General features: G+C 37.9%; 1 protein-coding gene across 8 annotated transcripts in view; it reads left to right on the plus strand.

The window, feature by feature from the left end:
* The window catches only part of ANKS1B (ankyrin repeat and sterile alpha motif domain containing 1B), a 985,090-nt gene that overhangs the window by 483,207 nt on the left and 482,357 nt on the right, over positions 1-19,526 (plus strand). For all 8 annotated transcript variants that reach the window (XM_019641719.1, XM_019641710.1, XM_019641706.1 and 5 more), the window contains 2 exons: positions 7,315-7,901; positions 9,737-9,809. In XM_019641719.1, the coding sequence (XP_019497264.1) occupies positions 7,315-7,901; positions 9,737-9,809 (660 nt within the window). The remainder of the gene's footprint in view (positions 1-7,314; positions 7,902-9,736; positions 9,810-19,526) is intronic.

Consider the following 19,526-nt stretch of genomic DNA (forward strand, 5'->3'; position numbering starts at 1 on the left):
AAAAATACTATATTATTGTCATGTTCTGACCATCAGAAATGCCAGGTGATCTTCTAATAGTGTAAATCAGATCATGTAAACCCAACCCCTCCCTTTACTCTGACCTCATCTCCAACCCATTCTACCCACCTGTGAGGCTTAATTTTGTGTGTCAACTTAACTGGGCCATGGGGTGCCCAGATATTTGGTCAAACGTTATTCTAGGTGTTGCTATGAAGGTGTGTTTGGATGAGATGAACATTTAAATTGGTAGACTGAGTAAAGCCAATTACCCTCCCTAATATGGGTGGACCTCTTCCAATCAGTTGAAAGCCTGAATACAACCAAAAGGCTGACCATCACCCTGAACAAGAGAGAATTCTTTCTACGTGACAATCCCTGAACTGGAACATCAGCTTTTGTCCTGCGTATGGACTCAACCTGAAACATCTTGAGTCTGTCAGCCTTTACACTAGAACTACACCATCAATTCTCCTGGTTCTCAGGCCTTTGGATCCAGATTGCAACTATACATCCCTTTCTCTCAGCATCTGTCAGGCCTTTGGATTCAGACTGGAACTACCCTTCCCTCTGTCTATCTCTCTCTCTTTCTCTGAAGAACCCGGGCTCATATACTACCCTCTCACCCCTCTGTTGTAGCTACATTGGCCTTCAGAATGGCCTCAGGGCTTTTTTATACCTTCTTCTCTCTGCCTTCAATAACAATTTCTATCTGATTACTTTGCTTTATTCTCTTCATAGAACTTACCATCATCAGAAATTATACTATTTTTTATTTGCCTGCAACTGTTTCCTCCACTAGAATGTAATCTCACTGAGGGCAGGGCACTGCTTTGGCACTGCTGAGACTTAGGCACCTAGGACAGTACCTGGTACACAGAAGGCATTGTATAAATATTTATGAAATATATTTAGAATTTCTGCTAATACCAACGTCAGTGCTAGAATCCGTGAAAATGGAGACATTTTTTTTATTTTCTAAAGAGGAATGCAATGACCCGATAGACAAAAGTTATGACCTACAATAGAAGAAATCACTTGTTTTCCATAATTTGTTGTCATCTTAACATGAAATTTTTGGTTTTATTGTTATTCAGGTATTTATATGGGTGATAAAGATCAGGGGCAAAAATGGGTTAAAAGAGATTGAACTGCTTGCTATTGGATACTTACTCTGACATTTCTTTGAAATGCTAATGATACTTTGAATAACTATCAGATTGGAATTCATACATATTTAGTTCTGTACATTAGAATGAAATATCCACTTATTAAAAGAGAAGTGTGAAATTAAGTGAGACAAGTTATGAAAACAGTTTAATATATACACTTTTCCTCAGTTTCATCTAAAGAAATAGTAGGAAACTGCAAAAATTCTTCCCAAAGTATGCTTTTAAAAATATACAAGCAGAAATAAGGGAGTAAATCCCATATGTTGACCATGTCAAAATAACAATCTGTGTCGAGTGCTTAATATAATCAATTACTACTGCCTTTCTTTGTAAAAACAAAACCCTCTAGAATAAAAATTATTATTGTAATAATAGAAACATGTATTTGACGTGTGCTATGCCACAGGCATTGTTCTAACTGCTTTACTTCTGTTATTTTAATCTTTACAACACTTACAGGTATATATAATTACTATCATCGTTTCTAGATGTGAAAAAATAAACATTGCCAGAATTTATTTTGAAAAATGTATCAATTCTTCTTTAAAACTTGGGCTACAAATGAATTAGTTATCTATTGCTACATATCAGACTACTCTAAAACTTAATGGCTTAAAATAAGAGCCATTTGTTTAGATCTTGATTCTGGTGGGTGCTAACCTTGGCTGGCCTTATTCAAGGATCCGTGATCAGTATGCTGATTGGCCTGGGGCTGCTGGATGGGCCTGGATGGCCTCACTCACATGTGTAGAAGCATGTCCCATAATTTCGTAGTAAATCTTTGCTGCAAGCACGTTTGCCACATAATTAATTGGCCATAAGGCAACTCACTGTAAAAGATAAAATAACAAAAAATAAAAGAGGGTATTTAAAAAAGACATCATGACAGGCAGCCAGTTAGCTCAGTTGGTTCAAGCGCAGTGCTCATAACACCAAGGTTGACGGTTCGATCCCCATGCCCTCCACAGCTAGATTGAAACAACTACTTGACTTGGAGCTGATGGGTCCTGGAAAAACACACTGTTCCCCAATAAAAGAAAAGAAAAGAAAAGACATCATGAAACATGAAAAAATTAATAACAAATTTAAAGGACTATTGTGAAAAATAAAAATACATTGTCCCTGAAGTCTTGTTCATCGCATTATACTTTTTCTTCTTCTTGATTGGCCTCCTCATTTGGCATTGTACTTTTTGTCTTTTTTGCTAAAATTCTTCCTTTATTAAAACGGGTATCAGCTTCCAACTAAAGAATTGATAATTAATGCTCTGGAAGGCTGTTGTGAATTCATAGTCACCTCTTTAGTATTTGCCATAGCTTGGTAAACTTGGTTTTAGCAGGTGGGAGGGATGATTTCGCTCACGGAAGGATTTGTAAAAACTGGTATGTTATGTTCTAGCATGATATTTAATCTGGCTTTACATATTGCTTTGCAGTCTGGTTTTATATGTGATTATCACCCATTATTTTAAGACTACCATGTCTACTCATCAAGATATAGACCTTTATGAGGGCTAAGATTTATATAATATGAAAATGGGAGTACTGTGAGAGCTTCATTAATGGAGAATGAAACCGAACTGACAAAATACATTAAGTTTGCCAAATGTAAACAAAACTGTCAACTAGTTAGTTATTTTATCTTTTACCCCAAAATGGCCTTATGGCCAATTAGTTGTACATCGAAAATATTTGCGGCAAACATACTTGTGGCAAAGCTGTTTATGGTGAAACTACCTAGAACCGTGCGGAAGTTTGCTGGCTGTCAGCTGAGGTATTGGGGGTGGCTTGTGTATTGACCACGCCTTTTTATATTTATGTATTTATGTATGTATGTATGTATTTTTAATGCTTTGACATCTTGGGACCTTGCTAACTCTGGAGGGACTGCTCCTCCCAGGGTTAGCTAATTCTTAGAGATAGTAAATAACTGGCCTGCAAATATACCTTTCATATGCAAACCAGCCAATCCAGAACCACATCCCAACAACATCCTGTAACAGGCTCTCACATTCGAGCCATCATTCACTTGCTCTAATCACACCATGGCCAGGCACCCCACCACTAGGTACAGTCTCTATGCCTTAGGGGTAGCTGAAAAGATTCAAAGTAGCCAATCCTAAACTCGGCTCACTCTGCTTCACCCATTTCTCCTCATGGAAACCACAATAAAGGCTGTTACCCACCTTTTCCTTCACTCATTCTGCCTCCTGACCAACCCTGGTGCTCCCTGTGGCCCCTCCTACCCCACCCCTTCGTGGCATGGCCTGCTCCGTCCTCTTGGGATCTGAGTATAACGATCTGTCTTTTCAGTGGCAGTTGTCTCCAGACCTGCTAGCCTCTTCATACCTGAAAAAGAATAAAGCCTAGAATTTCGGACAGTTGGGTAATGTAGCATTCCATCACCCAGCATGCCAGGCTGAGCTGGTTCACACAACAGTAGATTCCAAGAGCAGCAAGAGAACAGCCCCAAGGCACTAGTGCTTTTCAAGTCTCCGCTTATGTCATGGTTGTTGTCTCATTGACCAAAGCAAGGCACGTGGCCACATCCAGATCATGGGGAGGAATGGATATAGGGTGGAGTGTGGGTACCGGGAACCACTGCAGATTGGGGCCATAACTGCAATCAATCCGTCAAACAGGCATTTCAGGAGGCTTCATATCAAGTTCTCATTGTCTTTGACTCGAGTAATCCTTAGAGTATGGCCACTGAAATAAGCGAATAACGTTTGCCTTTTCATATCTCTGAGCAAAAATGTTACTAACTGTCATGATGCTAAAAGCTATTATTTAATAGCTAATCTAAGCTAACTAAATTCTTAGGGACGTGACTGCTTATGACTAGAGGACTTGGACAGGTGATAACATTTTCGGGTTGTGATTGTATAGTCATTTTGGTCAAACCGCAAAGGGGATGATAACCTAATAATAATATTCGTAGAAAACTTGAAATAATAATATGTCCCTAGAACTCTCGTTACCAAGAGAGAGAACATGGTCAGAAATCTCTTGACTGAGATTTACAAAATCTTTTCCCCACTATAGGCTGGTTCTTTCCAGTTTTCCTTTTAAACTCAAACTCTGTAGCCTTCTTCATCAACTTTCAAAATAAAATTCTAAACTCCCTTATTGCAAAATTCCTTCTTTTACATTATTTACCTACTACTGCCATTCCATACCAACCTACTTATGTTGCAAAGCACTATGGGGGAGCCAAGTAGCCTTGAAAGAACAAAGAGAAAATAAATTGGAACAAAATACTTGGTTTTATTGCCTCATAGTATTAGCTTACTTAAATGAAGCAGAAATAAAAATGCTTTTAGTTCACTTGTCCCAAATTCCAGAAACATTCATACACACGTGAAACAAGTCCCTCCTCACAAAGAGCCTACTTAACTTTCCTTGAACCCTAGATTATTCTTTTTTCTTAATAGTGATATATTTTCCAGGTCTATGGGTAAGGGAATCTGATGGGCCTTAGTTTGAATCTCAGCTTAACCACTTACTAGCTAGGGAAACTTTAGCAACTTAAATCATCTCAGTGTTAATTTTGACTTTTAAAAAATGTATATAGGGCCGGCCGAGTGGCGCGATGGTTAAGAACTCGCTTGGGATGCCAGAGGGCCCCGGTTCGGATCCCACATATGAGGGCCAGTGACACTGCCCTCTACAGCTAAGATGCTGAACAACAGCTCAACCTGGAGCTGGGCTGCCGTGAGTCGCTGGCCACGGCGTAGGCTGCAGCCCCTGTGGCAGTGGGTTGCCATGGGCTACTATATGTAGCCAGCAGCCAGCGTGAGCGGCCAGCAGCCAGCGTGAGCGGCCAGCAGCCAGCGTGAGCGTCCGTGGAGAAGCCGGCGACTGATCTGCCTCACCTGGAAAGAGCGCAATGATGGTGCCAACTTGGGCCAGTGAAGCAGCGTCCTCCACAACTAGATTGAAGAACAAAACGACAGCAATTTGTCTGTTCCCCTTCCCCCAATTCCCCATCACTGTTCCCATCCCCCCAATTACCCAATAAAAATCTTTAAAAAAAAATGTATATAAAGGCCAGCCAAGTGGGTCAGTTTGTTAAGAGCACAAGCTCTGAGCAACAGGTTTGCCGGTTTGATTCCCACATGGGCCAGTGAGCTGTGCCCAAGCTGAGCTGCCAACAGGTAGCAGGATGGCTCAGCTGGTGAGAGCACACGCTCCTAACAAAGTCTTAAAAAAAAAAAAGTATATAATAGGCCATAAACTCCAGCCTTTAGAGAGAGCTCATAGTTGCCTTCCCTCACTCTCCACCCAGTAGTCTACTCCAAGAAGGGTCTCAGTTGTGAGGGGAGGTCAAAATGGAGTTTGATCAAGGACATAATGTTGCTACACTAGAAAGAAACAGAGTTTTCTTGGGAAGATAAAGTGATTATAATAGTACTGGATGGGTGCAAATCATTTCTCTTTTAGATTGTCTCTTGGCCCTCTCTTCCTATCAGTCTTCTTTCCTTCATCTCAGGATGCCCTTCTGATAGGTGTGGGCAGGGGGACACTGTCTGTTTGGAAAAGCCAAGCAGGAATCAGGGTGCGGTCTGGGATATGCAAAGCCAGCAGCAAACCTGCTTCTATCAGCTCCAAGGTAGAGAATGGTATAGGGGCCTGGGACCAAATTTCAACAAAGAAAAGTCAGTTTGCCTGTAGCATCCTCTGGGCAAATACCTATTGTGGTTGCCTACTTGTATAAATATATGAATTCAATATTCTGGCTGTATCGATTAGGAAATCATGATTATTAATTATTTCACAGGCTAGTCTGAGGATCAAATGAGATTATGTAAATATAGCCCTTAATTCAGTGCCTAGTAAATAGCACATTCCTATTAACTGTTACTTGTTCATTTATAAAATCATTGGTGTTGGGGGTTTGAAATAATAACTAACTTCTTTAAAGTGTGAGTCAGCAAGTCAGTTTTGGATTTATCATTGTTACCACACTGGCTACACAGAATTTGACTTTTTTTCACAGGATTAGGTTATGGGCTTATTGGGTGATTTAATTTTTGATTGTGACAAATATTTAGCTATATGAATTAAAATGACCAATCAAAAAGGAAACTGACTTCCTTTGCTAAGTTCTTTGGCCAGGTTTTTACACAGCATATCTTTAGAAGACAAATTAGGTCATAAAAAAGCATGGCATATTTTAAATCTCAGAGAGCATTTATGTTTTAGCTCCGAAAAAGTGTTTTATCTTAGAAAAATGAAAATAAAAATCATCATTTTTCTTTGGTTTCTTTTCTGCATTGCATTTTCTAAGACCTGAAGAAACTCAAAAATAACTAATGGTATTTTAGAGAGAAAAGAAAAAGATAGCGTTGTGTTAATAGCTCTACATCAGCTTCTTGTAAAAGAGTCTCACTTTCTAATGATATTGGATTGCATTGTTTGCCTATGTTAAGCCTAACAAATTCTTTTTGTCTAAATTATATAATCTGTGTAGAATTATTCTTAATTTCATATTTAAAGTAACAGTATTAGGATTATTATCCCTAAATTACTTCCAATGATACTTGGCAAGATTTTGGCTTTGAACTTATTTGCTGGGGAAGGACAGAGGGATGTCATTATGCATGATCTTGATTTACCTGCCAGATGTCCTACTGAGCAGTGACTCAGTCAGTGGGAGGGTTGGGATGTGGGTGTCTCACTTTAAGGAAATCCAATTTTGTTATCCAATATAAAACATGTGCCCTATGGACAAGGGAGAGGGGTGTGCAATTACTCACTTAATACCTAACTTATACCTTTGAAATGCACCCTAAGGTGTGCCTGAAAGATCCAGTTCTCTCTCTCCAGCGCTTGCTCTCTCTCTCTCTCTCTCTCTCTCTCTCTCTCTCTCTCTCTCTCTCTCTCTCTCTCTCTTTCTCTCTCTCCTCTCTCCCCCTCCCTCGTGCATGAGCACACACACATGCACACACATATATGTACACGCACGTGCACATTTATTTGATATACAGCACTGTATGTTTATGGGGATATCATTGTGTAGCAATAAATCAAATGTCTGGATATTGCACAAGTTTGGAAGGGCACTGCTGTTGTACCAGGGCCTGTGAAAGTATTTATAAACACGCATCCTGACTTCCTGACATCCTTCCTCTCTTTTGTAGATGACCTCTCTCAGCAGGAGGACAGTGATCCCCCGAAAGAATATGACCCTGGGCAGTTTGCAGGCCTTCTTCACGGATCCTCTCCAGCCTGTGAGTCCCCTGAAAATCCATTCCATCTCTACAGAAAAAGGGATGAACATGAAGGACACGCCGAAGTCACTTTGTCAAATAGTCCTTTGCCTTTCAAACAGTCTCCGATAGAAAATAGCTCGGAACCTGTGGTAAAGAAAGTTAAACCCAAAGTGGTCAGTAGGACAATTTTTCACAAAAAAAGCAACCCACTCGAAAACCATACCATTGTTGGCACAAGAACAACTAGGAGTGGATCCCGGAATGGGGACCAGTGGATTGTGAACACAGGAGGATTTGTGGAGAGAGCCTGTACCCTGGGGAGAATCAGGTCATTGCCAAAAGCTTTGATTGACATGCACTTATCCAAAACTGTGTCTAAATCGGATTCTGATCTCATTACCTACCCTTCAAATGAGAAGACATCAAGAGTTAACTGGAGTGAATCTTCAACTGCTGAACACAGTTCCAAAGGGAATTCTGAGCGGGCACCATCCTTCACTTCTGAATGGGAAGAAGTAAGCCTGTTCTTCGTTATTTAAGGCTTTGGAGTTGAGGGAGGTTTGGGGAAAGAATTGTCAGCTTTGTAAGTCTTTCAGGGGCAAAAGAAACAATTAACAAATACATACAGCTCTAAGTGGAAGGAAAAGGTTCTAGGGGTAATATTATACATGATGTTATGGATTTCACAGCAAGTGTAAAAACAAACAATTCCACACATGTTGGGAAATCTAGTGTTTCCATAGAAATTGATATCAAGCAGAAGTAATAACTAGCTATGAGGTACAAGAGAATGTTCACATTATGCCCTCCCGAGCACTGCAGCTGACAAATTGAGAAAAATTGTTGTGTTTTTGCTGCTCTGTATAATTTTGCCACTTGCCAAATTCTTTGTTAGCTCGTCTCCCTTCTTGAAAGTATCTTATATTTCCAGAAGATCTTAGAATCTTACAATACATACAAATTACTTAATATTTCCATTTCACAAGTATCAGAGAGACATTAAAGAAAATAACATCTTGGGGTCCAGTATTGCCAATTTAAACTTTACCTAAAGACACAGTTTTTCATTTCAGAGTTACTCAGAGAGTAAGTGCCCTTGGAAGGCTGTGAAATATTATTCTTTGTCCCTAAGGAGGACTGCATCATAAAATAAGGATGTTTCTTGCTTTTTCTTGAATTTCTTCAAAGAATGGACCATACTGTCCTTTAGCATTTTATTCAAACGTGTCACATCATGTCGCTCAAAAGACTGTGCCAGTTGGATTGGGTTTTGAAACACAATAGGTCACTATAGTACTCTGAGAACTGGAAATGGAAATTGTTCTGATATTGACATTCTGAATTGAGATGTTTAGGAAAAATCACTCAATCTCTCTGCATCTGCTTCTGGGTGAACAAAATGAGACATTAAAACCTGCTGTCTTGCTAGGATTGCTAAGATGATAAGGAGGGGGATTAAACCATAAATGGTTAAAGCTTAGACAGTCATTTCTTCCTATAAATCTCATACTACTGGATTGATAGTTTGTGCGAGTCGGTTTCTTACATTTATTAACTGTGTGACTAACATCTGAAATCCTTTTTGGGATGAGGCAGGATTAATTAATATTTAACTTATCTCTTAGAATTAAATTATTTCCATGCCTACATTCTTGTGATTACATGCCACAAATCAACTTGTGGCTGGTCAAACCATTTAGTAAGAACTTGGTTCCAATGGCCTTGCCCACAAACTGAAACCCACCCCTTACCTGTCAGATGAGATGCACGCCCTAGAGCAGTGGTTCTCAACCTTCCTAATGCCGCAACCCCTTAATACAGTTCCTCATGTTGTGGTGACCCCCAACCATAAAATTATTTTCGTTGCTACACTAGAACTGTAATTTTGCTACTGTTATGAATCGTCATGTAAATATCTTTTTGTTTTCCGATGGTCTTAGGCGACCCCTGTGAAAGGGTCATTCGACCCCCAAAGGGGTCGCGACCCACAGGTTGAGAACCGCTGACCTAGAGGATTGATATCGTCCATGAACTTTTTCTCAGCCCCTTTCCCCTACATAGTTTAAAGAATGCACAATTCTTAACTTACCCATGTAGGTCTAAACAAAATTCATTTTAGGAAATACAAAGAAAAGGTAAATGGATTTGAAAGTTTAAGAAAGGGAAACATCATTTATATTTTTAAAAGCAACGCAAAAGATGTCTGCTTCCTTTAACCCTTTCTCTTAATTATGGCATTGCAGTGGTAACAATATCAAGAATATATGCTTTTGGCATTTAGAAGTTATTTTAAAATGCCGAGCTAAAAGTGAATGTCATAGTTCATTTATATGGTTTTTGTTTCTCACAGATTGACAAAATCATGAGTTCCATAGATGTTGGAATTAACAGTGGACTTGAAGAAATGAATGGCGAGACTGCAAGTAAGGAAACCTCTCCTCTATATCATAATGAATAAATGTACTCAAGAGCTAGCTAGAAAATGATAGGAGTCTTTAGATAATTTCATGTTTTATTATAATAACAGCAACTATGACTGATTTCTTTACACTTATATCAAAAAACCAGGACCTCTAAACAATATCAATTATAAGTATGTTGATTTAGCACATTGAGAGATATTTTTCCCCATGTGCGATTTTACTATGCCAGTTGTCATTAATGGAATCTCAACTTGATGTAGAGGTTATTATGAAGAACTTCAAAGTGTTGTCGAATATCATGACGTAATGTACCACTATTTCTCATTCAGTGAAATATTTCATTTATTCTGGCCAAAGTGATTGACAGCTTCCAAGTTATAAGCTCCAGTATGGCAAGAACTGTTTGTTACTCATATTCACGTGTTCCAGAATACCTAGCTAAGTGTTTCATAAGTAGTCAGTTTTGTAATCACTGTTTAATATATTACCCTTACAAAGTATTGTTATCTTCCCTACAATTGAGGCTCAGAGTAGATGGCCATTTGAAACTTTCTTTGAAGACTTTGCTTAATACTGATGGATGATGTCAGATACCAGATAGCTACATCTAAAAATTGCAGTAATACCCATACTAAAGAAACTGCTATTCTGGAAAGTGTCAAAAGACCTGACTGACTCCATTCTACCCTGCCACTAAGTAGTGGTATAACTGTAGATTAAGTAAATGTATAGATTATGGAGTTAACACAGGTGATTTCTAAGCTCCCGGAACAACTCAGGTTTCTCGTGTCGAAGTTAGCAATAATAGTTGATGTTTCTGTAGAGATAATAGGATTAAGATCTGTGTGAGAGAAGCCTGAATATATGATCGGGTATACAGTGATGGTACTTTGTGGACCTTTGACTGCTCACAAGGGCCTTTTAAATAGCACTCCAAGTGACTTGTCAGCACAGGTAGGTTGGAGAATAGCTCGCTCGTGGTGCGCTGGGCCTGGGTGGATGAGAAGTGACGCTGAAATCTGGGGTTGCTGTTATGGTATATTCAGGTCTCAATGAGACGCTTGTAGGGGCACCTCACTCATTTATCATGTGCTGGGACAAGTAAGAACTTCATATTCTAATGCAACTAGGCACCGTGTTAGTTAAGTGATCATTTTTTACAAAGTTAAACTATTTTTTTTATGAAATGCATATTTGTTTTAAATTTTAAAAACTGAAAAATTATGAAAAAGTACCAAAATTGTGTGCACACGTTTAGTGACACAAATAGGATATTACCTAGCTCTGTCATAGCATGTATCACCAGATCTCTTACCCAGAAATGCTGATAAACACTGAAGACTTTTCTAGTATCCGAAGAACTTGCCTAGGAATGTATGTTGCCACATAATTCTTTCAGATATGCTTACCGAATAATTTCAAGATAGCTGTAGGAATGCAGATTTTTGATTGAAGGTAAAGGTAAGAATGTATTTTCTTATCAGTAGTAAATCCCCTGATACTGAGAATGTTCAAGCAGAGGCCTAGTGCTTCTCTGTTGGAAGACTTAGGTGACATTGAACTTGAACATTCTAAAATGCTTCAAACAGATAGTACCATAAAATTGTAAAAATGTTATGAACATGATTATAAGGAAAATAAGGGTAAATGTTAAAAATGCCACTCAGGTAAAGCTGCCTTTGAAGGTCATGTTAGCCATAAACAAAACCAAGGGATTATTGTCCCTTAATTCTCGTCTGTCCACCTCTCATTTCGCCATCTTACCTGCTGCCTTTATTTACTATTTTTCTACAGTGATAACAAAAATGAAAGTATCAACTCAGTCTTCAAAGCATCGTTACTATTAACAAAGACTACTACTGTATGCACTTTAATTTTCACCTCTTAACTAGACACTAATTAGGCATGAAGTGATTGACCATAATATGTGGCATTCCAGTGGCCATTCTGCTATTTGTGAATTACAGGTTTACTGGGCTGCAGGCCTTTTCCTCTTGAGGCTGGATAGAACTAGGGAGGTGATAACCCCACAGAGATCACATTCTACAAATAATGTATCTGGTAATGAATATGGTTGGGAAATCACATGGTGAAATTAAACATCAGACCGACGTGAATTCATATCGCAGCTCTGCCGTTTACTAACTGCATGATCTTAGGCAACTCACTCAGTTTCCCCATCAACAGAAATGGGGATATTAATACAGGATGATGGTAGAGATGTGTGCAGTGGCATATATGTAGGTAAGTATTATCTTTCAGCTCTCCCCTTGCTCTACCGTGAGGGAGATGTGTTTGACACCGTGGGCACATCAAAATAAACACTCATCAGCCCTTTCTTTAAGAACTTTATGATGTCAACTAGTCTCTTAGTCTTCATTGCTGTATCCCCTGGCATTGTGGTGTGTCAATTATCACTCAGGTGGTAGCAAGCCCAACACTCAAATGGTGCCAGAGAAGAGTAGTTACTAAAAGAGAGCATAAAACTCCAGGGTACCCTGGCAAAGAAAAGGGAAGAATCTAGGGGGTACTGATTTAAATGGTCTAAGCTATTTTTCTGAAACCTGAGTGTCCTCTTTTCGCTTGACATTGGGGAAGGAGATGTGGAATGAAATTCATGGGAGGTAAATTTAGAATGAGCAAGACGAAATACTACTTTGCTTAGTATGTGTCGTCAGTGCCTAGAATTTTGCTTTGGAAGGCCACTGAGCCAGGTGCTGTGCCCAGCTTTAACAGAGCTGCATAGTTTTATGAGCATTTATGATGTTTGTTGCTAAAAACCTCAGAGGATGATTAGGAGAATAAAACCATAAGCCATGGAGATGCACGAAGGATCAAGGATTAGCATTAAATTTTCCATGCCCTTGCCCATTTTGTTTCAGTGTTTTTGTTTGCTCTTGCCCAAACCTGCATCTTTGTAATTTCAGGTATTTTGTAAACAAAATATTTATTGGCAGGAAGGCATTTGGAACACTCTCATCTTCATGCCTATAAATATGAACCAGCTCAAAGTTTGAACAGTCGCTATGAAACATATAACTAGTTCCACTCATAAAAACCACTTTCCTCTTTTTTTTTTTTTTTAAATTTCCTCAGCAATTACATTGTAGGTTGAAACATATCCAGCAATCTCAACTATCCAGGACTAAGATAGAAATAAAAGTAAATAAAATTTACTGAATTAATTTTAGGTCAGCCCCTTAGATTCTCACTCAGAATAATATTAACATATAATTTTCACAAACATAACTTCTGCTTTCCCACTTGAAATCAGATTTAAATGCCAAACCAATCAGCATTGGCGGTAGGATTCAATTACATTGAATACCTCATGTTATGTAGAACATCCTTTTTTTTTTTTTTCGGTAATGCTAGATTTGTGATGTGACAGTACGTTCTATATCATCATGTACTACCATGTGTAGGACTTTTTCAGAGAATAGGTTTTGAAATTATATGGACTTGGCTTGAGGTCTTAGCTTTACTCTGTGATCTCTTTGGTGTCAACTTCCTCACCTGTAAATTCAGATTTTTAACAATCACCTCATAAAACTGCTGCAAAATTAAATGAGATACTTGTACTACCACAGCCTGGAATGTACCAGGTGACTGATAAGCATACATGTTCTTGCTTCTTCTCCAAGCATGCATGACTGTCTTTCCAATTAGAGTGTAAGCCTCACAGGAAAACCCTGGGGCAACCTCTGATCTTTTGTGATCACTGAGGATTGTGGTAAAGAGATAACTATGCATATTCTGAGTTGCTTTCTTGGAGAGTCTTTCTTGAAGTTTTATTTTTTTAACCATTGTCCTTATAGCACAAGGAAGCACTTTCAAGGTAGGAAATTGACTGTGTTCGTTGGAACTGCTTCACATTGTCACACTTGCTTAGAATCAGTTTGATGATCTTGATGAGACTGAGGATTATTTAACTAAAGTGGAGGCAGTAATGGGCTCCACAGGACCTGCGCATCATTCCGCTCCAGCAAATATGTAGAGTCATCAGGTGCCCAGACTTTCCAATACAGGGATGGCAGATAATCTTATAAACACCTTCCTATTTCTAACCTGGCTTTAATAATCTCCTGTTACACTAAACAGATGTCAGGTGTATGGACTGGATTCATTTGGTCGCAAGTACATGAATATTAAAGAGTGGTATTTAGTTAAAAGGTGTATTTTAAGGCCGGGATTGTTTTTCTTAAGGTTAAATTGTATTCAAAGAGAAATATCTAGAGTCTCATCTTTTAAAAACCTACTTTTGCCAATATATGAATTCCAGCTGGATTTTAATGATAAATGAGAGCTATTAAAATGAATTTGTGATTTTATCATAAGCTACACTGCCTACATTGGATAAAGCATAATTCTTAAGCCATTTCCTGGGAACATAGCCCTGAAAATGGTAGCTAACTATTTTTTTATTTTATTTTATTTTATTTTTTATTGCTAGTTTCAGGTATACAGAACAATGCAATAGTTATCCTTTTCACCCTCACAAAGTAACACCCCCCCTCCCCCCATCTACTGCCCTCCCACCCCCGATATCATGCTTATCTATTACAATTCCATTGACTCCATTTCCACACTGTACTCCATGTCCTGTGACTATATGTACGTATAATTATAGTTGACATACAATATTATTCAACATCAGCTTCAGAAATACAGTGCGGTGGTCAGGCCTCTACACCGACTATGAAGTGGTCTCCCCAACAAGACATGAGTCCATCTGGCAATGGTAGCTAACCTTAATCCCACAACCCCACCTTCTAAGCTTTTGCTCCTCTTCCTCCAGGCGTCTGAGGGCCAGGGTGTAGTTCCGAGTCCCTCGCAGCTATAGAGACCCTCCGTGAAGCGTTTCTAATAATCTGGGGACTCACTAAAGCACAGTGTTGTCTCTCCTCCTGATCGAAGCCCCACCTTTTCCTTGGTCTGCGGGAGCAGAGACAGCTCCCGTGGCTCTTTCCTCCAAGAGGGGCTCCTTCTGGGTTCTGGGCGGCGAGCGGAGGCATCTCACAGCTCCCCAGGCTGCACCTCCCGGGTGTCAGGGCTGCTCCCAGGCCTCGGACATTTGCTCCTAGATCTCTAGCTCTGCATCAGGAGGTACTTTGCCATACGATTCAGCCGATAGCTGTGCTCTGCCGAGGTTGCTGATGGGAATATCATTCCTCAAACTCTAGGGGAACACTTTAAAAACCATGTATTTACAATTTCCCACCGTCAGTCTGTTAGAGAAATGACAAAGAGGAAAGAAGTGGAAATGCATTTCATTCTTACTGTGTGTCTGATGCTGTGCCCTTTATGCCTGTGAACATTTTTGCATTCAATTCTCAAAATAACTGGGTGAGGTGCGATTGTACCCACTTTATAGATGAAGGAAGGCTTAAGTCACTTATGGAAGTCAGCTGCTTCAAATGCAGATTTTCTTCTTCCTGCAGCCCCTGCTCCCTTCAAGAAAACATGCCGCCTGCACAGAACAATAGAAGCCAGCTCTTTGCTTTTCTCTTTAGTTCAAATCACACTCATGTGCACTAACAGGAGCCATCTGAGGGTGTTTAGGTGTAGAAACAACCACTTCCTCTTAGCGAAGCCTACCTATTGCTATGGAAGGCTTTAGCTCAACCCCCAGGGCACAGGCCGCAGGGTCCTATATCTGAATGAATCACAGCTCTGAATATCTTCTCCCTTCCCAAAGTGAATGCATAAATGCTAATAATGGCCTGAGTTTCACTTATTGTCAGAGGAGGAATTTTCCTTGCCTCCAGTAATATTCTTTTTTCCATGAACTGTTAAATTGCACATAAAGCCTTTCTGTGAAATGCTTTGCAACAGGCATAATTTATTTATTTTTTATTTCTTTTTACAGCACTGTTTTTAATAGAACCAACTGGGGAAGGTGGGTAGTAGAATATGTTAGCATGCAAGCACACTATTTTGTCTAAATCCAGAGGGGACTTGTTTTTATTATTATTTCATATAACACTTCACTGAGTGACTTAGTTGTTTTTTTAGATAGATGAAATCCAAGAAATCCCTTAATAATAGGATAGCTAAGTAGAAATGTGAGTTAATAGTACTCATTAGACTAGCAGTAGTTATCTAATCTTTATCAAGAGATAGTGCTTATCAACCAAACAATGGTGTTCTTAGCACAAGAGACACTAAAATTTATTTAACACCACTCCTTCCAAATACGTAGTCATTAAAAATGAAAATAACCTACATCATACATATTTTGTTCATCAGAATATGGCTGAGATTCTCTGGTTTTGAAATTACAGGTAATATTTATTAGTAAAAAAGTGAAATTAAAGTTTAGTAAAGTTTAGTAAATTAGTAAAAAAAAAAAGTGAAATTAAGTTTCTCTTAAGTTTGAAATAGTTGAGTATCACTCCGAGGCCTAATATTTGCCTATGATGTATCAATAGTTAGAAATTTGTTTTCAGTTCAACAAAATATTTAACCTTCTAGATGAGGGGTAGAGAAACGAGCAAGTACAGTCTCCCACTTACACCAGAGTACTTTCCACACCTTTCACGTATGACCAACCAGCATCAACATCTGCCTCCATATTTCCCATGATGAGAAACTCACTCCTTCCAGAGACAACATATTCTGTCACTGGGAAGCTCCAGTTGTGAAAAACTTATTTTTTGGGGGGCAAAATATATTACCTACATAAGCATAGGTTTGAACACCAACTCTTAACAAGTACTAGCAGTGGGACTTTCGGAAAATCATTTCATCAACCAAAACCTCACTTCTTCATACAAAAAGCAGCGATAACAAATAATATGTACCTCCCTCAATATCATTGGGAAGATCTAATGAGAAAGTAGTTAGCGACATTCCTGGTATATAATAGACCATAATATATGACATCTCCCTTCTTTGACTTCTTTTTTCCCTCCTATCCATTTTTCTCTTAAAATAATTTCCAAAGAAACAAAGGATAGATAATAACTCATTATTTCAAATATATTTAAGTATCTTAAGGATATGGATATTTCTGATAGACTGTACCCCCTGAACATTCAACATAAAGCTGAAAATAGTTGCAAAAAGTCTTCTTTGTAGACACTTTCAAAATACTAATAGAATGATTTCTATATAAATGTCAGTGCATTTTACAAAGTCCACCATTAATGACCTCATACCAGTGAGGGTGGAAGCTGAAAATAATTAGAAATGACTTGAAATATAAATAATAGACCTTCGTGAGGTGTGGATCACCATAATGATTGTTTTTAGGTATAAATTTGTTTTCCAGAAATATAATGAATTAAGTGATAAACATGGATTACTTACCCATGAGAAAAACTTTATAGCTTACGCTGGTTGCATCTGTGATACACTGTTCTGATAACAAAAGGCCTCTCATCTACTAGTATTTTTGATACTCAAGTATAAACTTATAGAAAGTTAGGAAATGAAATATTTTAAACAATTAAAAACAATAGTACCCAGCAATATCACTCATGGGAATGTATCTTACGGAAGCAACAGGACAAGATCAATGTATATATATAAAGATGCATATTTCAGCAGTTTATGATCATTTAAAAAAGAGAATTTAACCAAATGACCATTAATAGAAAATTTGTAAAATAGATTACTGTAATTTCCTATGATGAAATGTTAACTATCTAATGAAAAGTGACATTATATTTATTACCATGGAAATATAGCCATAATATATTACTTAGTGAAAAAAATTAGATAAAGTAAATTATAATCCCATTTTGAATACACATGCATAAAACAAATCTGGAAGGACAGATGCAAAAAAATTAACTGTTGCTATCTCTAGTTAAGATTATCACTGATTTTTATTTTCTGCTCTCCTAAATTTCCTGAAATTTTTAGTGAGTATACATTACTTTTATTTTCATTGTCTACACCATTCAATGAAGAAAGTATATGGCAATTTAGTAAACAAATATATATTTATATAGATACATATATACAAACACATATATGTGAAACATAAAACATTGCCATCAATGCTGATAATTAAAGGTTTGTTAATGAATACATGATTAAGTCTTTTTGTTAGGTTTGAGTTAAAATAGGTGTGTTTCAGTGATTTCAGAAGAGATTCATTTGACTTGTATTTATTTTTATTTTTTTATGTTACTGAAAACACTTTTTTAAAACACAAATTTTAAAATACCCATAACCCTGATCAAAATTATTTTTTTTTCTGTCCATGTTCTGGTCTGCGCTCATATTCTAACGACTTTCTAGTCTTTTATGTATTTTTTAATTTCTATGTCTTAATAATAATTTTATAAATATAATTTTGTAATCTGTATTTTCACATACTGTTTCACAAAATTCTATTTTATTACAGGTTTTTTCTTATCCCCTTGCTTTATCCCTCCTGTGAATAGCCAATGTTTCCTCATATATATACTTCCACTCTTTTCTTTTTTTTTTTTTTTTTAGCTGAGCCATCCTGCTACCTGTTGGCAGCTCAGCGGCTGCTCAGCTCAGGCTGGACTCGAACCGCTGTTGCTCAGAGCTCAAACCCTTGAGCGAGCTCTTAACCAACTGAGCCACTTGGCCGGCCCTCTTCCACTCTTTTCTCCAATTTCATGCAATCCCAAATGGATCGGCGATAGATGACTGATAATTGATAGATAGATAGATAGATAGATAGATAGATAGATAGATAGATAGATAGATAGATGATAGATAGACACAGATAGATGATAGATAAATGTACTTTAAAAACATGAAATCACTCTATATACATTTCTGTCCAACTCGTTCTTCTCATTTAACAATAAATCATAGCTTTACCTTGTTTTCATAATCAGTAAAGTAAATAACCTATGAAAATTACACTCCTGAAGTTCACCCTCAGCGAGTTAAAGAGTTCTGATCTGATTGCTCCTCCCACCTCTGCACTAACTTGCTGTGTGACTTGAAAAACACCACCTCGCAATGAACCTCAGTTTCCTTACTTGAAAATGAAAAGGTGGAACTAGACCCTTTCCAACTCTATAATTCTATGACTCATCCTTTTGTCTTTCCTTTAATGGGTTATGCTTCGGCAAAATGTCCTTCTTTAAAGCTTTCCACTTCTTAATTTCTTAAGGACAAATGACCAATAAATCTCAAGGATGTGTATTTCAACTAGGTTCTTCTAGGAATGTTGCCAGGCTGTCATTTCACAATGCCTTTTAAATATAGTAATATAATAAATGCATGACTTAATTGATATATGTCTGTAAGATAGATCTGTCCTTTGTTTTCATACGCAAAACTGACTTTCTCCTAAGCATCGCAGCTCTCTTAATCTTATTTTATGTAGATTTGTCAGAGACTTAAATGACTAACTGAAATCATGTTATTTGAGTGATGCGAGTGGGAATCAATGCAGAATTTCTGATACAGTAGTCCCTCCCTTGTCCTTGAGGGATGTGTTCCAAGCTCCCCAGTGGGTGCCTGAAACCTCAGATAGTACTGACCCCTATATACGACTGCACTGTTTCTTCTATACATACATACCTATGATAAAGTTTAATTTACAAATTAGACACAGTAAGAGATTAACAACAGTAGCTAATAATAAAATTACAAATTAGACACAGTAAGAGATTAACAACAGTAGCTAATAATAAAATAGAACAATCACAACAATATGCTTAATGAAGGTAATGTGAATGTGGTCCCTTTTTTTAGGGGATCCCTTGCTGAAGTCTTTGT

This window comes from Hipposideros armiger, unplaced genomic scaffold (genome assembly GCF_001890085.2).
Source record: "Hipposideros armiger isolate ML-2016 unplaced genomic scaffold, ASM189008v1 scaffold_63, whole genome shotgun sequence".
Lineage (NCBI taxonomy): Eukaryota > Metazoa > Chordata > Mammalia > Chiroptera > Hipposideridae > Hipposideros > Hipposideros armiger.